The sequence below is a fragment of the Eurosta solidaginis genome, chromosome 4, assembly GCF_040869045.1.
Source record: "Eurosta solidaginis isolate ZX-2024a chromosome 4, ASM4086904v1, whole genome shotgun sequence".
Taxonomy (NCBI): Eukaryota; Metazoa; Arthropoda; class Insecta; order Diptera; family Tephritidae; genus Eurosta; species Eurosta solidaginis.
This window is the reverse complement of record NC_090322.1, coordinates 124,099,997-124,122,298: the sequence shown is the minus strand read 5'-3', so window position 1 is coordinate 124,122,298 and position 22,302 is coordinate 124,099,997. Positions and strand designations below refer to the sequence as shown.

At 37.8% G+C, this 22,302-nt stretch overlaps 1 protein-coding gene across 2 annotated transcripts; it reads right to left on the bottom strand.

The window, feature by feature from the left end:
• Positions 1 to 19,427: 19,427 nt before the first annotated feature.
• On the bottom strand, positions 19,428 to 21,328 carry LOC137248167 (26S proteasome non-ATPase regulatory subunit 5). Of its 2 annotated transcripts, XM_067779031.1 has the most exons (4): positions 20,802 to 21,328; positions 20,202 to 20,696; positions 19,932 to 20,115; positions 19,428 to 19,867 (listed from the first exon to the last, which is right to left on the bottom strand). In XM_067779031.1, the coding sequence occupies exons 1-4, from the start codon at positions 21,160 to 21,162 to the stop codon at positions 19,507 to 19,509; spliced, it is 1,401 nt and encodes a 466-aa protein (XP_067635132.1). In that variant the 5' UTR covers positions 21,163 to 21,328; the 3' UTR covers positions 19,428 to 19,506. The 2 variants fall into 2 exon arrangements, with proteins under 2 accessions (XP_067635132.1, XP_067635131.1); XM_067779030.1 differs by having other exon boundaries at positions 20,202 to 21,327.
• Between the last annotated feature and the right edge of the window lie 974 nt (positions 21,329 to 22,302).

The window sequence follows — 22,302 nt, the reverse complement described above, 5'->3', positions numbered from 1 at the left end:
AGTTTTTCACAGTTACGGAATTGACCCCCAGTAGTTATAATTTTATAGCAGTAAATTCTGGAAGCGCCTAGAAGATGCAATGAGGAAATCACAGAGTATAAAAGGCAGCAACAGTAGAGGCGCGACAATCAGTTTGATGTAAAACGGTATCTGGCGAGCAATTGTAGTGTTATTTTGGAAGTACTTTAATAAAGGCCATTTTGCATTATTGAATAGTGGAGTTATTTATTCAACAGTTTAGTGATTCGAACGTTAGCAGAAGATTACAAATAAAGAGAATTGCAGTAAATTCGTTACAATTGGTGTCAGAAGAGGAATTGTTGAATAAATTCCAGAGTTGCAGAGCACAACAAGGACATGGCGAAGTTAAGTGAATTAAGGATCCAGCAACTGAAAAAGGAGTTGGAAGCCCGTGGATTGAATAAAACCGGGAATAAAATTGAACTTTAAGCACGGCTACGAGACGCTATGGAGTTGGAAGGAATTAATGTGGACGATGATGTCTTTCATCCTGAAGGGGACGAGACAACAACAAAAATAGAAGAGAAAAACCATCGCAGGCAGTTACCAGCACAGACTTGAACGTAATATTAGCTGCAATATCTGCACAAACGTCGACAGTAACATCCAAGATGGGAACTCAACTGGAAGAACAGAAAACATATATGGCATCTCAACTGGAATCACAGGAGTCACGTATAGCATCTCAACTGGAATCGCAGGAGAACCGTATAACACCGAAGATTGAAGCACAAGAGGCACGGATATCCGAAATGTCGGGACAAATTTCAGAGCAGATCTCTGCACAACTGTAAGAGCAAGAAGGACGTATTTCTTCGAAGTTGGAGGCACAGGACACAAAAATTTTGCAACTCGAGAACAAGATCGATGCCGAGATTGAAACATTGCGAGGTCATATACAGGAGTTGCAACTAAATCGCCCAGCTGTTTCAGCAAGCAATCCGAAGGTAAAAACTCCACTTTTTTTACGGATCTGTTCCTTTACAGGTCTTTAAGCTACAGTTTGAGAAGACCGCAGCAGTGAACAACAGGAATTTTGAAGATAAAGTTGTTGCACTGTTCATGGCGTTGAAAGGGCCTGCAGCTGAGATTTTACAAACCATTCCAGAGGGCGAACGGAACTGTTATGAAGCATTGATGGGCGCTCTAGAGAGACGATACGGAACTGAGCATAGGAGACAGATATACCAAATAGAGTTACTGAAAAACTTCCAGAAACATTTCAAGAGTTTGCGTCGGATGTTGAAAGGCTGGCACATTTAGCGAATGCGGACGCACTCGTGGAATACACTGAAAGGGTAAAGATTCAGGGCTTTATAAATGGCATACGGGACGTCGAAACAGAGCGAGCTACATACGCAAACCCAAAGCCAACATTCGCAGAGACGGTATCACATGCTCTGATTCAGGAAACAGAGTCGCTTCTGTGTAAGCCAGTTTTCAAAGCACGCCGTGGGGAAGTAGAAAGGCCAGAGTGGGTAGACGCAATTTTAGAAGCTTTACAAGGAACGCGACAGAAGAATAATGGTGCAATCAAATGTTTCAAGTGCGGTAACCCAGGTCATATTGCTCGTCATTGCAGCACCGGTCCTGGTAGTTCCAACTTGGATGGCCGTAAACGCAAAGCTGGAGGAGATGAGCAAGAGCGAGTCAGATGTAAAGATCGAAAACTTGCCCCAGCTTTTGAATGTCCTGTGATATCTGTGTCGCAAATTGGAAGAAAATCAAGCAGTCTTACCGTCAGAGGGAATGTGGATGGCAAAGAACGTGTACTGACTGTAGATACGGGCGCATTTCAATCCCTAATTCGATCTGACTTGGTCAACAGGAGAGTAAAACCGTTACCTGGAGCAAGGTTGCGTACGGTCACTGCCGAGTATAACCAAGTCCAAGGAGAAGTGATATGTGAAGTCTTAATTGGAAAGGTCACAGTTCTACACAAATTCGTTGTGGCGAAGATCGTTGATGAAGTCATATTGGGAATGGACTTCTTGGGTGACCATGACATCAGGATCGACATGCAGAGAAGGATTATGCGTTATAAGAACCAGGATGTGCCACTTAACTTCAGTTTGGAAAAAGGGTTGAGCAGTAATAGAGTACTGGTGGAGAAGAGTCGACAAAGACCACAAAAGTCAAAGGTAAAGGTTGATGGAACGAATTGGCCAAACAAAGCAAAATCAAAGATACCTGTGAGAGAAACACTGGCATTGACAAACCCTAATGGACGCACTAAAACGACTGAAAGAATTTTCCAGAAAGGATGCAATTGTGGTTTCGAGCCAGCGCGCACTACTGTTGTGAAACATCAAGACGATACTGATGATGCAAAGTCAATTCGTTAAGATCAAGCTCTGCGAAGTAGTTCTTCATTGATCAAACAACAGAGTGCGAGGGAACGATCCAGGATAATGAGTAGTAAGATGAAACGCAGGTACGATGAGAACAATAATTCGGAAGCTTTCTTGGAGGGAGATTTGGTACTGTTATACAACCCTCACCGGCGGAAATTCGGTGCAGTTGGGAAGGCCCGTACAAAGTTGTGAAGAAGATCAGTGATACAATTTACCGCATACAAACCATTGGGAAACCACGAAGTAGAAGAGTGGTACATTTGGAGATGCTAGCGGCGTTTAGATCGAGAGATTTGTCTGATCGGGACGATCAGACTTAAGTGGAGGGCAGTGTGACGAATATTAGCAACACTAAGGGATACTATCATATCTAAGGCGATGATAAGCAGTGACTTGTATGCACATCAATAGATCAATCATTATGTCTACACATATGTACGTACACGCAGTGGAGAAGAGACGCACAAACACATGCAGATATCTTATCTGAGTTGCTCCCAAAAGTATGCAATTATAATTGTGGAAATGTCTCTCACAAATACACGCGCATATGACAAGCCATACACGTGCATCTTTAGTTATAATTTTATAGCAGTAACTAAGTAAATTCCGGAAGCGCCTAGAAGATGCAATGAGGAAATCACAGAGTATAAAAGGCAGCAACAGTAGAGACGCGACAATCAGTTTTATGTAAGTAGAAGTACTTTAATAAAGGCCATTTTGCATTGTTGAATAGTGGAGTTATTTATTCAACAGTTTAGTGATTCGAACGTTATCAGAAGATTGCAAATAAGGGGAATTGCAGTAAATTCGTTACAATATCATTGCGGAACGGTACAAGGTGGCAGCATGGTGACATACCTAAAAGCATAAATAAAAATTTGATGTACTTTGTTTTTGTAAATTCGATGGACAAATCTCAAAATCGTACTGCACCGGATGTTGATGTATCAAATCAAATAAAAAAAGTTTATAATGCTGCCACCTTGTATCATTGCGCCATGGTACATATATTATATATTTTTACTTACCAATATTTGATTTCCTTATAAATATAGATTTCGAAAACATATCAAACACTAACGGCAAAATAAACTGGAATAAAAAATTTGTAATTGAGTATAAGGGATTGTTATGACAATTAATGGAATCGAATCGTAATAGTGAGAAATCCCTTGAGGTGCTTCTCGATACACATTTCCCATCGGGAGACGGTTTAGAAGAGCCAGCAGACATCACTCACACTTCGATCACGGAGCTAGTAGTGCCGGACTTGGCGACCGATACCAGGATCAGTGGGCAGTGAAGACGTTTTCTAAGTTTAAATCGCCGGGCCCATATGGTATATTCCCGGCCATGCTACAAGTTTCAAGTAGGGCGGTCGTGGAATGGCTTAATGGCTTAATATTCGATGGGTGCATAAGACTGAATCATGTACCGCACTCTTGGAGAACTGCTCGTGTAGCTTTTCTACCAAAGGCGGGGAAGATCGGTCACGTGTATCCCAAAGACTATAGACCCATTACCTTAACATCATTTCTGCCCAAAACCTTTGAGAGACTGATAGATGTGTACATAAAGTCCAACGTGGATGAAAAGCTGCTCTCCACAACACAGCATGCGTACACCAAAGGCAAGTCGGTAGACACCACATTGCATAGGGTGGTAATAAGCATAGAGAAATCCCCGGAATATAAAGAGTATTCTCTAGGAGTCTTCTTGGACATTACCGGGGCTTTCAATAATGTTGCAAAATGGGCGATTATGGATGGTCTTAATTACATTAAAGTACATCCTGCCTTAATCAGATGGATCGGCTGCATGTTAAATTGCAGAAAGATTACATCATAATGGGGATTGTACGAGGCCACGCAATCAGTGGACAGGGGCACGCTGCAGGGAGGGGTGCTATCACCTCTGCTGTGGACGCTGGTCATCAACCAACTGCTCTGGCAATTCGTTGAGGGACCCGTAAAACTTACGGTTTACGCAGATGACGTTGCAATTTCATAAGTGGAAAGTGCCTTCCAACGATTAAAGGTAATGAAATTGTCTTCAACACGGTAGTATTAAAACATTTTGTCAATAACACATTTTTTCGACTTATTATTCGATTTACGTAAGTTAGCAATCATTTTCCCATTAAAACATAATTTTATTATAGAAATTTCTTCTAAATATAGATGCTTTATATATCAAACAAAACCTTGTTTTATCACCTATCTAAAGACATTACAATTTTCAAGATTGACTCAATAGTTTAAAAGATATTTTGTTTTAAAAAAAATGTAAAATTTACCTTTTGACGTGGAATTACCCCTATAGTTATTATTTGCATCAAAAAAAATTATACGGTTGAACTCACCATAAACACCACTACCGATACTCATATAAATTTTTTTAATTTGACAAATGTATGTATTCTGCACTTAAGCCGAAATACCTTTCGTTTGATACCCATATCGGCATATCTCATGCATTTTTTTTTATTTCGAATAGGTGGCAACCTTGTGAAACATTCTGAGTGGCAAGCCCTAGGTAGAAAGTCTTAGAAGGTGATACATTAGCTGTGTTTTTTTTCTCATCTATATACGTTTACGCTTAAACTTTATATGGACTGCTAAGCGACAAACTTTAAATACACCTGTGAAATTGCTACGCATAAAATTAGTACTACTAAATTACAATACTAGTACTACAATTTTCAAGTAAGTAAGTAAGTAAATTTTAATACGCATTATACTCAGATGTAACTGAAATATGTGTCTTTGTTTCACCCTCTGCACTAATTCTATATATTCTATGCGCGTCCACTATTTATCACAACTGATTCAGCTATATGTTATACACAGAAATACAACAGAGGGTTGTGTCTCCGCTTTTCGGTACACCCTGTTGTTGTAGCTAGTTGTTTAACCACAGCCGCTAGATGGGTCTCCTAATCATTATCTAAGCGAGGATAGGCGTTTTTTTTTTTCACGCGCAAGCGAACGTATACGCGTGTAAAAAAAATACTGCTATTATATCCGTGCCAAATTTCATTTAAATCGGTTGAGCCGTTCCCGAGATCGTTCGGCTATACAAACAAACAAGAATTGCTCGTTTAAAGTTATAAGATATGTGACCTGGAATCATGAAACGACCCCATTGTGCGAAAACAAGTTTTCGAGAAAAACGCGTTTAAAGTTTTTGTTTAGCTTGACTCTGTGTAGCGGCTGGCCGTTGCGAACGAATTTTGTATTTAAAATTTAATTAACTTCCCGATAAGCTGCAAGCTTGAAACTTGGAATATAGTTCAGAACTTGATGACAATGCAATAATAAGAAAAAAAGCTCCGATAGGTGGCGCATAGATGGAAATATTTCAAAAAATCGCATTTAGGGTCCGATTTAGCTTTAAATGCACTAAGAAAGATAGAAAACTGCGGTTTGTTTCATTGGAAAGAGCGTTTTACTATAATAATCACTCAAAAAGAGAAGAACGGTATTTTCGCACAATAGGGTCGTTTCATGATTCCAGGTCACATATACTGATTGCTTTACTTTGAGTAACGGAAAGGAATGCGTTAAAATACACCTTCTTATTTAGATTAGTATCTGCCCAACCCGAGCAACGCCGGGTACCCTGCTAGTACTTTATATAATCAAGAGCCCTGAACTTTTATATAAGTAAGTTATGCCCGAGATATACCTAAAAACGAAACAAACAAACCCACAAGAGCCTCAAATTTTTTTATCTTACAAGATTAACGAAAGAAAAATCAACACAATTGCGAGGTGCTATTCCTTTTTTTTAGAAACCATGAAGGCAGTTTGAGACTCTCTGGTTTTATAATAAACTACATGAATAATTAGAAGGGTTGTTGCTGTTGTAGCGATAAGGACAATCCCCGAAGTCCTTGGGGAGTGTTATCAATGCTGATGGTCCTTTGCCGGATGCAGACCCGGTAACAAGCACCATTAAGGTACTAGCCGGACCATCTAGGGCACGATTTGGTACGACCACATGAAATTTTCTAGGCCATACCGCCCTCCCACCCAATAGATCCATAACGAACTTGGGTTCGCCAGGGCCTCGGCTGTTAATGAAATAGGTAGATGTGAGCTAAAGTAAATAATTACCCTGAAGAGGCAATTGTAAAGTATAAGTAAAGTTTCTGTAGAAGATCAAAAATCTCACTCTACATGTTCAACATACCTATCTTGACTGCTTGGAATAGGGCATCATATACTTATAACCTGATGTTGTTGTTTTTGTAGCAGTGCTTCGCCCCATCAAATAGGTGCGACCAATCACAAATTGTCATCAATGTCCTCTAACGGGAGTCCAAGGAAACTTGCCGTTTCAACAGGGGTGGATCTTAAGGAGAGGGGTTTTAGAGGCTTTGGTTCCACAATACAATTGAAGAGATGGTTATTGTCATGTGGAGACACATTGCAAGCAGGGCATACATTTTGAATATCGGAGTTGATTCTGGATAGGTAAGAGTTAAACATGTTACAGTACCCAGATCGAAGTTGAGCTAGAGTGACGCGCGTTTCCCTATGGAGGGTGCGTTCCTCCTCTGCTAGTTTTGGATATTATTCTTTAAGTACTAGATTCACCGGGAAATTCCTGACATAAAGGTCCGGCGCCTGTTTGTGTGGTGTTATGGAAACGCATTTACAGTGGAAGCAGTAAGGAAGGCGGTCGGCATGATGTTGTGGTGCACAGCGGCTAGTCATTGTCGGCTGTAGACCCTACGTGCCTTCTAAATAAATGGCGACGCCAGCATTCCCATTTTAAATACTAATTTATTTATAATTTATTTATATTAACGTATGTAAGCAAGAAAAAAAAATAAGATAATGCAGGTTTCTTAACCGGGGCTACAGCATTGTTGAAATACGAATAGCTAATTACGCTATGAAAATCTAGGTAAGTGTGTGTGGTGTATAAAGTGAGAGAAAAAAAATGATCCAACAGATCACACTTTATTGGGCCGAAATCGAAACGAAATCTAATATGAATACTTAAGTCTGACTAAGCTCGTTCTGTTGGGGGTTCTTTTCTTTTCTCTTACTTTTGCTCGTAATATTTTAAATTATACAATTATTCATGTCTCCTCTTTTTTTTTAATCGTTATAAACGCTATGTGTGAGAAAAATATGTAATTAAATGTACTTATGTATTGTAAATATACTACCTACAAAGTAAGAATTTGGTTGAATTTTTTTCTTTTTCATTCACATTCACAAAACATATTTTAGGACTATAAAGTTTGGATACAAATTTCGATATTTGGGGGCTCTCTTACAAAATTATTATGTGGTTGTGGTAGAACTTACTTTTGAGTGTCACAAAATATCAATTTGGTATAATGGCATAGTATAATGAGAATAATATGTAATATGTACTAAGAAAATGTGTTATAAAAGCAATAAAGATCAAATTGTGATAGTACTATGTATTATATGCACGTATATTATTTTCTTCTGGTTGTTCGAACGATATTGCTAGCAATATTGATTCATATGTATATATATATATATATATATATATATATATATATATATATATATCGTATTTGTATGATATAAGAAAAAAAGTTTAAATCTTTTAGCCAATTCGTGCATAATCGACCAATGGCTGCGGTCGCAAAGTTTTTTTTCTAACAATTTATGGTTGAGCTCCAAAAATGGATCGCTAAAACGTTTCACGTGATGAAGACGGCTTATTATGAATAAAATTTATAGAGCTAACTTCAATCATTTTAAAGCAACAAAATATATTATTAAAATGATATAAAAAATGTTTCAAGTATTCAATAATAAAATTTGACGGGAAAAATCGACCCTTGTTAAATGGTTCAACCGGACTGTATAAAACCCTCTAAGTACCACTTAGAAGTTTCTTTAACTACCCTGCAAAAACGCTCTCGTAATTCCACGTCATTTGACTAGCTATTATACAGTCATAGGTTATATTCCTAGTCACATTTGCATGGGTGTGGGTAAGTTTTATGACCAAAATTTTTTTGTAGGGTAATTATTTTGAAGTTCTGGCTGGTACTTACATGGCCGCCAGAGTACGTACCGTGGGCCTCTGCCGGCGTCGTTACTGGTGATGTTGATTTTGCTGGTGAAATTGACGCTGTTGTTGGTTGTGGTGCGCGGTCTTGGGCGCGCTGTGTTGGTACTGTTGGTTGTTGCGCTCTGGTCCGAGGTGATCGAGTAAACCTGGTGGCAATAAAACTTCGTGTTGGCTTTTACGACCTGTATGATTTGGTGCTAATTGGGCGTTCGTTGTATTACGCTGCAGCGTACTGCTGGCCCTGGAGGCGGAGATGGTGCCGGACCCTGTTCCAAAGGTGGTAGTGTACTTCGTAGACGTAGAGAAAGGGGTTTATTTGCGGATAACAAGGGTTCTCATCACAATTAGTTTAGTGCCGTCTGAATCCGAATCGGAATCACGAGTACTTTCCTCACTATGTGTGACTGAAACGCCGACCTACTTCAACTGGATACTCTATACGTTGAGTTTGTGCCAACACAACACAACCGTTGTAATGTTTATTACCACCCAAAATAGACGAGTAGAAAAGAGGTTTGTCGGAATGGACTTTGCGCTATCGACTCTTCCTAGTTTCTGGGCATTTACTTGAATACGTGCACAGCCGGCGAGGGTGTTTTGCGATTAGTTGAGTATAGTTGGGGATGCGCAGTTGATGTGAGACATAAAGTTACTGAAGCAGTATTGGTGCTGGACACCTTTGCTGTAGACGTTGTGCCAATAGATGTTACACGATCCTTTTGTATAATCGCAGGGCCGCCAAAAATTAGGCTTTTTGTTTTATAAAATTTTTCCGATTAACTGGGCAAAACTCTTGCTTTTTTTCCCGGCCGGAAAAACGTGGCTATCGTTTTTGCTGCTTTTTTTTCTAAATTTTTCCACGTCTTCGTTTTACTTGCGGCCGGAAACTCATGGCTTTTTTTCGCTAGTGATCGCCGAATTTTTCTTTTCTTTGTTTCGATACTTTTGTATCGCAACTTTCGCCCCATCACCAGTCACTAGGTGTGTTCGCACGAAAACGCTCCCAAGTGGACCGTAACCGTAGACCATAACAGCAGACCGTAACAGTGGATTTCACTGAGGACCTGCTTGTGCCTGTTAGCTTCATACGACTGTGTTCTCAGATGCCGTATTTCCTCATAATGCTTACGGAGATGACCTTTTAAGCCCCGCTTCCCAAGGCCGACGGTTCTATGTACCGGAGCGACTCGGGATTTTTCCCACCCAAGGACTGCCATTTCAATGTAACCCCATTTAATTTGTTGCGTCCCTCCCACAAATTGTCATCCTCACAGCAGCTCCTTGCAGCGCGACTGCTCCATATTCTCTTACTCCGGGAAGGTATCGAAGCCAATCCGAGTCCGTCTCCTGACCCCTGTCCTGAGAAATGGTTTTGCTGCATCTGCCGGAAAAGAATCTTTTTAGGACGGTCATACTCTTGTCAGTGTGTCTCGTGTAAGGGATGGTTGCATCGGACAGGTTGTTCTGGGCTAGACCGGGTACCCCAATGCTTACTCAAAAACGTCTAGTCCCAGGGCCACAACAGCAATCGCGTTCTGGCCTTCCACAACCCAGGCGTAGTCACCCGTCACTTACTCCCAGAGTGACGACGTCTCCCCCTATGCACTTCAGAAACGAAGTGAAGTTTCACGAAGCGATTTCTATTCCCGTATGAAATATGTGTTCCAAATATGAGCCAAATCGGACCCCAAATACGATTTTTTTGAATATCTCGATCTTTGCGCAACCTAGCGGCGTTTTTTCATAGGTCTCTTTCTATTCTTGTATGTATTATGTGTTCTAAATATGAGCCAAATCGGACCACAAATACGATTTTTTTTAATACTTCCATCCATGCGCCACCTACCGGAGTTTTTTTCTTATTATTGCGTTGTCATTGGGTTCTCAACTATATTCCAAGTTTCAAGCTTGTAGCCTGGGCCGCAGAGAGCCGAGCCAGGCCCCTGGGACGGAACGCGTTTACGGGCCCCCTAAAAAATAAACTCAATCCAGTAAAAAAAATAACAAACATACATAAATTTTTCAATTTACATTGCCAGTTTCATTTCATATAAAATAAGATTTACTGGAGCACTTACATAAATGAAATGTTAGATTTCATTGTTTGATTTGCTGACATTAACTTTTTCTAAATATGTACATTTTAAGAGTTTGAATCAGCCAAGGAACACCTTCCGTGCTATTTGGTCTGCGAATATGGAAATTACCGATTCAAAACTTATGCTGCGAGCAAGACTAAAAGAACGCTCTCCTTCAGCCACACTGACTGGAAGTGTGCAAAATATTCTTAATGTTATGCAGATGTTAGGAAATAATACTTCCATCTTCAAGTCATGAAATTTGTTCAGAAGTTGAAATGTGGCAGCGAAACACATCCCAAATTTGCTAAGTGGATGGCTTTGAGATGAATGATTATTGATCCTGTCAAATCTGCTTTGCATTGCCGGGCCCCCAAAAACCTTCCTGGCCCAGGTCAATTGTCCGCCCCCTCTCTCCACGGCCCTGCTTGTAGCTTATAGGGAAGTTACTTAAATTTCAATTACAAAATTCGTGCCGGCCAGCCAGCAAGCCTGTAAAGTCAGGATAAATAAAACCGTTAGCAGTCTGTATGAGATGATAGACAAAAATTGTGCAGCTAAAATATTTTGTTGAGATTTTCAGTATGAATTGTGTGTGACATAATAAAATTTGAAAAATAAAGCAAAGAATGATATATTAGAGGAATGAGGTATCAAAGAAAAAAGAAGGAGAGAGATAGAGGGTGTAAAAGAAGAAGAGGGAGAGATAAGAAAATTATAAAGGGTAAGAATGAGAAAGATTGGGAGATACATTTTGAAGAAGATCAATAAAATCTTAGTACCTGGGCGACCGAGCTTTGCTCGGAAATCTTCGAGTATGTCGCATATGTTATACTTTGTTCTACATGTCATCATTAATGAAACTCTTACTTTTTTATATGTACATATTTTTACTTACAAATATTTGATTTCCTTAAAAATAGATTTCAAAAACATATCAAACACTAACGGCAAAATGAACTGAATGAAAAATGTGTGAATGTATTGTGACGAATATGAGTGACACTAAGTGATACTCACATCCCTAGTCTGATGCTAAGTAAATGAAGTCACAACAACAATAAAGCAGATAGTCACTTGTATCTACATAAAATAATTAAAAGCTATATACGTGCATCTGTAGTTATAATTATATAGCGGCAACTAAGTAAATTCTGGAAGCGCCTAGAAGATGCCACGAGGAAATCACAGAGTATAAAAGCACCAGCGGTAGAGGCGCTATAATCATTTTTTGATTAAGACGCTATCTAGCGAGCAATAGCAGTATTATTTGAAAATAGTAGAGTTATTTATTGTGAAGTACTTTAATAAAGGCCATATTGCATTATTAAATATTGGAGTTATTTATTCAACAGTTTAGTGATTCGAACTTATCAGAAGGGCAAATAAGAGGATTTGCAGTAAATTCGTTACAGTATGTATGCATGGAAAGTATTTTCCCTTGTGAAAGCGTGAATGTCTATATAGATAGCTTGTAGGTGTCGGTGTTAATGGCTGTGTAGGCATGTATGTAACTGTGAATAAAGTTTAGGGGCAAGAAAGGAGAACATTAAAGTTAGAAATCTTCGTAAAAAACTCTTACACATGATTCGACTTAATTTTCTTAATTTCACACACGCTAATAAAATTGAAATGCAATATCAAGGCACCGTGGCAAATTCTAGCAAAATATATTTAAATGCATATTTTTGGCAAATATGAAATGAATAATTGCAATTTCTCACAGTTTACTATTAGAAAGATTTCTCACCATAGCAAAAAGATATCTCACCATGGTAATTTGATACCGTCGAACACTAGAGGCATATGTTCAATTTGAAACGACATCTAACCATTTAACTACTTACCAACAGATAGTGCTTAGGGAAGTAAGTTGACATTTAATTAAACTAACTGATAGTTGTCATTCGTGAAATTTACAATTTTTTGGAATGTAATAAAATTGTGAGACTTTCATAGTGTATAACTAAAAAAATGTTTGAAATTAATTATTCGGCGCATGAAGATACTGTTAAGGTACTGTCTCCTTTTGTGGTAAGGAACGGTGGCAAGCAGACATGCTTGCGAGCCCTGGCTAGCTCGTCGGTTGGGGGGGGGGGGGGGGGGGGGGTCTTTTTCACCGCCCTCGCCTACAGGTCCCGTAAACAAAAATAGAGGGATTCATTCCTGTGTTTTCATATAGAGATATGGTGAGAAATAGGCAAGGTGATAGGAAAGAGAAGGCCCGTCCAGGTCAGGTGGAGTCTACCCTCCCTCTTCTACATATAGAATGTAGCCTTGGGCTTCGCTATGACTCCTTATCCCGAGCGAAGCCCCCTTAGCCTGGCACTAGTCGGTCCGTCAATAGTCTAAGAAGTCCCTAGTTACCCTCACATTTGTCCATGTCAGTCGACATACCCACGTCCCCTCTTCCACACCTGCGCAACGCCAACACCAAACAAAAAGGGAATCCTTTCTATTCATAGTGGCTTTTCAACCCATTAACCCAAAAAAAATTCCGAAAAATAAAAAAAATTTTTTTTTCTTAAACGTTATAAACGTATTTCGTAATGTATATTTCCGTTAATAAACAAATCAAAAAAAGAAAAAACAAATTAATGGTTCTTACGCCTATGTGCCTTAACCTCTTAAAATTATATAATGAAAAATTCAACTCAAATTTCAAGTTTATGCTTAAAAATGGCTCAAAGGTATTTTTCTAATTTTACCTCAATTGTTACAAAAAAAAATCTATCTGAAAATGTGCCTTAATTCAAAGAAAAACTGCTACGTTAACATTAAATTTCAATATAGAAATATAAAAATGACCGCAAAAAAATGTGTAAATAGAATTATATAAAGGAATATTAATATTCGCGATTCCTATCGCCCGTTCATTTACGTGGTTCTATAGCCACGGCCGCTGCTGTAGGCTTCTCCCAATCCAACCTCATTCCTCTCCCTTTCCCAAACAGTTGCAGAACAAATAGCAAACAAATCAAAAGAATATACAAAGGCACGCAAAAAAAACTGCGTGTACTAAATTGGTAAACGTGGTGTATTATTGCCTTGCACTTACCGCTTTATCCCTCGATGAGGCGCCGCATCTCGGAGAGCCGTGCTGAAAAGTTACAATAAAACACCTATGTATTTACCTAACGATGGATAAGGACAGACAGTAAAGTGATCTGCCTTCCAATGCCTAGCGAGATATATTATAGAGAGGAGCTACTTTGGATGAGTTTACGCTTTTAGTCACGCGGTCATGGGCTGAAACGCCGTAGCCAAATTAATACGGGGACAAAAAACATGTATTTAACTTGGTTCCGGAACCATTTAAATAATAATTGTAAGTGATTAACGAAGTAAATAGTAGTGAAGTAGATCGTGATAACAAATTATAAATATTTGCCCAGTGGAATGAGCCTTCTGGCTTAAAAAAGTGCTTTACAAAATGCATATATATATATTAACTTATATATATATATATATATATCTATTTATGTATCGATATGTGTACATGTATATTTATATAAAACTGTGATTTAAAAGCTACTTTTAATTATGTTGTTGGTTTGTTCCTTAACGCTTATTTTATTTTTTTTTGAGCTGTGGTAAGCTACAAGGCCTAGAAGTTGGTGCAACTAAGAAGTAGAAATCTAAATTCAAAATTCCCCAAAAGTAAGGGAAAGGCTATCTCAAAACTCAAATTTATCGGGTTGAGTTCACAAACGATTTGTGTAAAAAAAATGTATGAAGAAAAAATCAAAAGAACAAACATGCACCAAAGTTTAGTGCAAAAATAAAATCAGACCCCAAACGTGGAATTACCCCCCACACTAAATTCTCCTCGCAAAAAACAATAAATTCGCTCGCGCATATAACAAAAATTATACACATATAAATAAAATATATAGAAGTTATTAAAAAAGCAAAGCGCTGCCAGTCTGCCCTCTCTGTGGATGTTGTGGTTTTCGCTGCCTTTGTGTTTTTCCTTTTTTGGCTTATTAGTGGTTGCTTTTCCATCCGACTGCTCAAAATAACATTGCGCTAGGTTTTTTTTTGTTTAATATCTACGATGTTTCCTCTATGCGGATTTGCCGTCGGCTTTAACGCAATTAAATCAACATCAAACTTCTTGGGTGGATGCGGTCCAGGGATAACACCGCCGGGTGGGGACCTGTGATAGAAATATAATAAGACCTTATTAAGAATTCTATTTATTTGTATTTGAATGTGTAAGTATGTATATGTGGCTACGTAAATGTGTGTCTTATTTACTCGCATTAATTATTTTATATTTTTATTATTTAATTAATTAATTTATTGATTTAATTTTTAGTATGACAGTTGTTTTAAATTTAATTTATTTAGAAAATGAACAATACTATTTTTTTTATTTTTTTAGTTTAATTTATTTTATAAAATAGTAGTATTTTTATAACGCTTGATTTACTTAGGGTTTTATTTGTCTAATGTTTTCTTTGGTTTTACATTTTATTTAATTTTAGGTTTTATTACATTTTATATTTTATTAAATTGTAGATTTTATTAAATTTTAGATTTTATTACATTTTAGGATAATTTAATTAGAGATTTTATTAAATTTTGGGTTTTATAAAATTTTAGGTTTAATTAAATTTTATATTCCATCGAATTTTTGGTTTTTATTAAATTTTTAATTTAATTTAATTTTAGGTTATATTAAATTTTAGGTTTAATTTAATTTTAGGATTTATTTATTTTAAGCTTTTATTAAATTTAGAATTTTATTAAATTTTTTGATTTTATTCAATGTTAGGTTTTACTTAATTTTAGCTTTTATAACATTTTCGCTTTTTACTGAATTTTGGGTTTTATTGAAATTTTAAGTTAAAGTAAATTTTAGATTTAATTTAATTTTATATTTTATTAAATTCAGGGTTTTATTAAGTTTTATGATTTTCATAAATTTTAGTTTTTAGAAAAAAGTTTAGGTTTAATTAATTTTTAGATTTTATTTAACTTTATAACTTTATTAAATTTTAGGGTAATTTAATTGTAGATTTTATTAACTTTTAGGTTTTATAAAATTTTAGGTATAATTAAATTTTATATTTTATCAAATTTTAGGTATAATTAAATTTTAGATTTTATACAATTTTTATATTTTATATTTTATTTTATTTAAACAAACTGTACTTTTCACTTACCTTAAAGCTTGTTGCAGGTCAGTTTTGAGTGTACCGGTGGCCAGTTCCGTAAACTTGCGGTCACTTGCAGTACGACTATTTTTACAAGTCCACTTTATAAAAAAAATTTTTAGTATTTTTTTTTTTCACGCACTAGTTATAAGTAAGACGTTCTTTTCGGTCTTGGACACTTCGATCATTAATTTATATTTTATTTCGGCTATTAAGCGCAGCCATCGCCAAAGTGGAACGGCAGGTTTCCCTCGCCCGTTTTTCACTCAACCCCCGAAGGAATTACCTTTAAAGCTTTAATAGAATATGAGTAAGTAGAGTACTATTTCATCTAACTACCCCAACTCTAAATGGCAACCCTACTCAAAAATGTCCCTATTGTAATGCGGGGTGAAATACCTTTCGTTTGATACCCATATCGGCTTATCTCATGCAATTTTTTTTTTATTTCGAATAGGTGGCAACCCTACTCAAAAATCTCCCTATTGTAATGCGGAGGGAAATACCTTTCGTTTGATACCCATATCGGCATATCTCATGAATTTTTTTTATTTCGAATAGGTGGCAACCTTGTGAAACATTCTGAGTGGCAACACCTAGGTAGGAAGTCTTAAAAGGTGATAGATACATTAGCTGTGTTTTTTTTTCTCATCTATATACGTTTACGCTTAAACTTTATATGGACTGCTAAGCGACAAACTTTAAATACACCTGGGAAATTGCTACGCATAAAATTAGTACTACTAAATTTCAATACGCATTATCTCAGATGTAACTGAAATATGTGTCTATGTTTCACCCTCTGCACTAATTCTATATATTCTATGCGCGTCCACTATTTATCACAACTGATTCAGCTATATGTTATACACAGAAATACAACAGAGGGTTGTGTCTCCGCTTTTCGGTACACCCTGTTGTTGTAGCTAGTTGTTTAACCACAGCCGCTAGATGGGTCTCCTAAGCATTATCTAAGCGAGGATAGGCGTTTTTTTGTTCACGCGCAAACGAACGTATACGCGTGTAAAAAAAATACTGCTATTATATCCGTGCCAAATTTCATTTAAATCGGTTGAGCCGTTCCCGAGATCTTTCGGCTATACAAACAAACAAGAATTGCTCGTTTAAAGTTATAAGATATGTGACCTGGAATCATGAAACGACCCCATTGTGCGAAAACAAGTTTTCGAGAAAAACGCGTTTAAAGTTTTTGTTTAGCTTGACTCTGTGTAGCGGCTGGCCGTTGCGAACGAATTTTGTATTTAAAATTTAATTAACTTCCCGATAAGCTGCAAGCTTGAAACTTGGAATATAGTTCAGAACTTGATGACAATGCAATAATAAGAAAAAAAGCTCCGATAGGTGGCGCATAGATGGAAATATTTCAAAAAATCGCGTTTAGGGTCCGATTTAGCTTTAAATGCACTAAGAAAGATAGAAAACTGCGGTTTGTTTCATTGGAAAGAGCGTTTTACTATAATAATCACTCAAAAAGTGAAGAACGGTATTTTCGCACAATAGGGTCGTTTCATGATTCCAGGTCACATATACTGATTGCTTTACTTTGAGTAACGGAAAGGAATGCGTTAAAATACACCTTCTTATTTAGATTAGTATCTGCCCAACCCGAGCAACGCCGGGTACCCTGCTAGTACTTTATATAATCAAGAGCCCTGAACTTTCATATAAGTAAGTTATGCCCGAGATATACCTAAAAACGAAACAAACAAACCCACAAGAGCCTCAAATTTTTTGATCTTACAAGATTAACGAAAGAAAAATCAACACAATTGCGAGGTGCTATTCCTTTTTTTTAGAAACCATGAAGGCAGTTTGAGACTCTCTGGTTTTATAATAAACTACATGAATAATTAGAAGGGTTGTTGCTGTTGTAGCGATAAGGACAATCCCCGAAGGCCTTGGGGAGTGTTATCAATGCTGATGGTCCTTTGCCGGATGCAGATCCGGTAACAAGCACCATTAAGGTACTAGCCGGACCATCTAGGGCACGATTTGGTACGACCACATGAAATTTTCTAGGCCATACCGCCCTCCCACCCAATAGATCCATAACGAACTTGGGTTCGCCAGGGCCTCGGCTGTTAATGAAATAGGTTTCGCCACGGGTAGGTGAAGTTCTCAATTGTGTTTTGGCACCTCTCCCAATATTTTTGGACGAGTTTTAGCAGATGTGAGCTAAAGTAAATAATTACCCTGAAGAGGCAATTGTAAAGTATAAGTAAAGTTTCTGTAGAAGATCAAAAATCTCACTCTAAATGTTCAACATACCTATCTTGACGGCTTGGAATAGGGCATCATATATTTATAACCTGATGTTGTTGTTTTTGTAGCAGTGCTTCGCCCCATCAAATAGGTGCGACCAATCACAAATTGTCATCAATGTCCTCTAACGGGAGTCCAAGGAAACTTGCCGTTTCAACAGGGGTGGACCATAATGAAAGGGGTGTTAGAGGCGTTGGTTCCACATTACAATTAAAGAGATAGTTGGTGTCATGTGGGGACACATTGCAAGCGGGGCATAACATTTTGTATGTCGGGGTTGATTCTGGATAGGTAAGAGTTAAACATGTTACAGTACCCAGATCGAAGTTGAACTAGAGTGACGCGCGTTTCCCTAGGGAGAGTGCGTTCCTCCTCTGCTAGCTTTGTATATTATTCTTTAAGTACTGGATTCACCGGGCAATTCCTGACATAAAGGTCCGACGCCTGTTTGTGGATTTCACTGAGGACCTGCTTGTGCCTTTTAGCTTCATACGACTGTGTTCCCAGACGCCGTATTTCCCCATAATGCTTACGGAAATGACCTCTTAAGACCCTAGGCGGGCGATGTAGTCTCATCTATCAGATGTCTGTTGGGATGCCCAGGTTTCTTGGTATTCAACAGAAACTGATTGGTTACCATTTGATTTCTCTCCCTAATGGAGAGTATTCTCGCCTCATTATATAGATGGTGTTCTGGGGACATGAGAAGACAGCCCGTAGCGATTATGAGGGCGGTATTTTGGCAGGACTGTATAGCCTTTAGGCTTGGCGATCATATCGGGGACGCGTAGCATGCAATACCCTGGCCAATTGCTTTGTAAGTGGTAATGAGCGTTTCTTTATCTTTACCCCAAGTACTGCCGGCAAGAGATTTGAGGATTTTTATACGGCTCTGGATTTTCGGTACAATTGCGGCTGCATGCTCTCCAAAACGTAGATCCTGATCGACCGTCACACCCAAGATTTATCGACGTCGACATTTGGCGCGTCCATGTTCTAAATAAGGTCGCTGATGATTTAATCGGTGACAATGTAAGGTTTCCTTAGGCGAAGAAACTGGAGAGATCAGGGAGACAGCTGTTTATTTTGTCATCGATCTGTGGGCCTGTGGTCAGACAGATAATTTGCGGTCCCCCTTTTAAACCTATGTAACCCTACATTTATAACCTGTTCAGCATCTTTAAAATTGTTTAAGTTTAAGGGCTTGCGTAGGTTATGAAACAATTATTCAGAAATAATGTTGGATTCAGCACCCAAATCCATCATTCGCTAACGCTTAAACTCCATCGCCAAAAATTTCTAAAACAGTATCAAGGCGCAGAAAAGTATGCAACAGTTAGTACCATATGGTTTCAAGGAATAACATCAGGTAAGGGGGCTTAGAATATACCCGCGGTAGGTATGTCTGTCGTAAGAGGCGACTAAAATACCAGTTGACGTATAAAACCCATTAAAAATTTTTTTTATCCGTTGGTATACATATAAAAGTTATACTCATGTATTTTATTTATTACAACTAAAAAATGCATAACTTGATTAACTGCCTTCTGTTGCTATGTCCAGTATACTTTGAACAAAGTATGGCCCTTCATTGACATATGTGCGCAATTGCAAGTTTGTTTGTACGTCAAAATCATCGCTATCTGCCAACAAACGTATAAGTTCAAATTTCTGGTATTTCGCTTCTTTATCAAACTCAATTTTTCGATCAAGTAGATACTCTACAAATCCGGCTGTGTTTCTTAGCGCCACTACGCCCCAACTATGCATACAAACTGACTTGATGAAACTCAGGCATGCAACTTTAATATCAGGAAAAGGGTTGCGGCAGAAATCCATTAAAAATTGCATGGTGTTGCCATCCGCTAAATATTTAAACCATTTGTGAAGTAACTCCCTGAAATTCATAGTGCAGCAGATGATAACTAATATATCAAATGATTTTCAATGTTGCTACATACTCTATTTTAGGTTGACTGATTTCTTCAGTCCTGAATATCAGTTCCAATGTATTAAAAGCACGGTTTTTCAAATCTGATGACAGGTTTTTCAAATATGAAGCAATTTCTTCAAATGTTGATTTAATCAGTTCTGGGTAGCCTTTTTCTAAAAGCAATTTTCCTTTATTGGTTTGTGCAAGGTTTGCTATAGAAATTTTTTTTGTTTAGGAATGGAGAAATTACATATTTTAATTATTTCTTATCTCTACTTAATTAAGATAAATTTATTACCAAACGTATCCAACGCTGCTGGTAATATTGATACATCTCCAGAAAGAATGCTCATAAAAAATGTATTTAACATAGCCGGATATCCAACAATTACTTTTTGAGGCTGAACAGAAGCCACTTTGCCGAAGAATCTCATAATGCCTGGTATAAGTAAGCGATCTAGAGGATTCTGATCTACGTACTCAACACGTCGACTTATTATTTCGAAAACTTGTCTATTTTCCAAGTACAATAATCCGTGGTTCTGTCCAGAAAGTGGGACAAGTATTTCCAAAATATTTACTTGAAAAAGCACATCATCATTATCGAGTTCTGAAAGTGCACAATCGAGCAGGAACTCAACTTGATGGAGCAAAGAAGGTGATTGCTTCGCAAGGTTTACTGCGAGTTCATATACCCGACATTTAATAGTTTCATTACTGGACAACATATTAAGCAATTTTAGTTTAATAGCTTCTTGACCGAGACGTTCCTTCAGAAGAATTGATAATATACCTATAGCAGGAACAGCGACTTCAGTACTCTCATTGCATAGGCCATTCAAAAAGTGATCTACAAGTTTATCTGATACGCCAGAATAATTTGAACTATTTTCCTCACTTTGAAGCTCCCTCAGTATAGCGTTGAATACCATTGCTTGTATATGCGAGCGCGGATGTGTTATTGCTCTTTCCAGAATTGCTGGCATGTCATTATTAATGCGTAGGTTTGACATGCAAATTGATAAAATATCTGTAGCAAGTTCGCATTGTTGTTTTGATTCACTATTACTATCATCCTCTACGCAACTATAAATTTCAGGACAGCTAAGCAAGTAGTTCATAATAAATAATTCTAATTCAGAATTGGTTGAGCCATTGATTTCATTCAATCGAACCCGAATTTCCGAAAGAGTTGTTAGACGATTCTCTTCAATTCTCAGATTTTCAATTTTTTCTCGTATCCAACTTTCACTCATCATTGGTCCTCACTTAACAAAACAGGCAATCATTCACAATGCAGACAATTTTTAGACAAGGTTAATATTAAACAAACGTAGACTACTTGTCCACTTCGTTGATTGTTTTTTTATTAAATATGAAAACTCATTCATTTTGACATCCGGTCAGCGTGCTCCCGGATGGTTCGACTCATTGTAAATCTTAAAGCTGGAGACATCGGCGCTTTATCGGTAACCGTATCGGTAACCTTATCGGTAACCTTTTAACAGCTGATTCGACCAACCTTATGAGAATCAATGGAATCGATTATTGGTGCCGCTAAAGCGCCAAATACACGACACGAACATTTCCGCGAACATTCCCGTTATGTCATGTTTCTGCGACCTTTTCTGTCGTGTATGGTGGTGTTTGCCAGTTCGCGCAAATGTTCGCCAAAAATCAAAATATTTTAATTTTTGGCGAACATTTGCGCGAACTGTTCGTGCGTGTATGGCGAAATAGCTCATAATCGTAGTAATTTCTGAACGGAACAGACGTGCGCGGAAAAGTAAAATGGACAATAAAAAATTTCTGAGTGAATTTATTGAATCTTCTCTTTTTTTTACGCTTAATTGCCACAGCTAGCAATATTGCTGCAGCACAATTGCTGTCCGTATTCCTCGCTGTCTGAAAGAGAACTAATGTTCGGCCACCATACGAACGGTGTATGGCCAAAGCTGCGAACAAGATTGCGGAATGTTCGCGGAAATGTTCGTGTCGTGTATTTGGCGCTTAAGGTCGTAACCGTATCGTAGCCAACCAATTGGGTTTTGGTTTACCGTCGTAACGATAAACAGCTGATTACGTTAGGGTTACGGATACAGCGATACGACATACGGCACCAATGACTCCGGCTTTGCCACTAACAGCTGATCTGTGAAAATTCGCACATTCACACGTACAGTAAAGGCCCCGGCACCATGATATTTTTCATATAGGTGCGTTTAGCATAAGCTTATGCTTTCCAATTAACCAAGATGTTGCGTTTGTAAATATGAAAGAACTTCAGACTTGGCAATTGAAGTTTATTACGCCTAGCCCATTCACATACAAAATTTCTCGAAGCACTATTATAAACATTCTCCCTATACAACAAAAATACTTGCTAACATATTTTGTGT

Excerpts from the sequence above, each read along its gene's own strand:
- LOC137248167 (XM_067779030.1), bottom strand. The coding sequence starts at position 21,162 with ATGATGAGTGAAAGTTGGATACGAGAAAAAATTGAAAATCTGAGAATT. Across the intron at positions 20,116-20,201 it reads AGCAGCGTTGGATACGTTTG|CAAACCTTGCACAAACCAAT; the intron begins GTAATAAATTTA and ends AAATTTCTATAG. Across the intron at positions 19,868-19,931 it reads ATCAGTCAACCTAAAATAGA|GGAGTTACTTCACAAATGGT; the intron begins GTATGTAGCAAC and ends TATGAATTTCAG.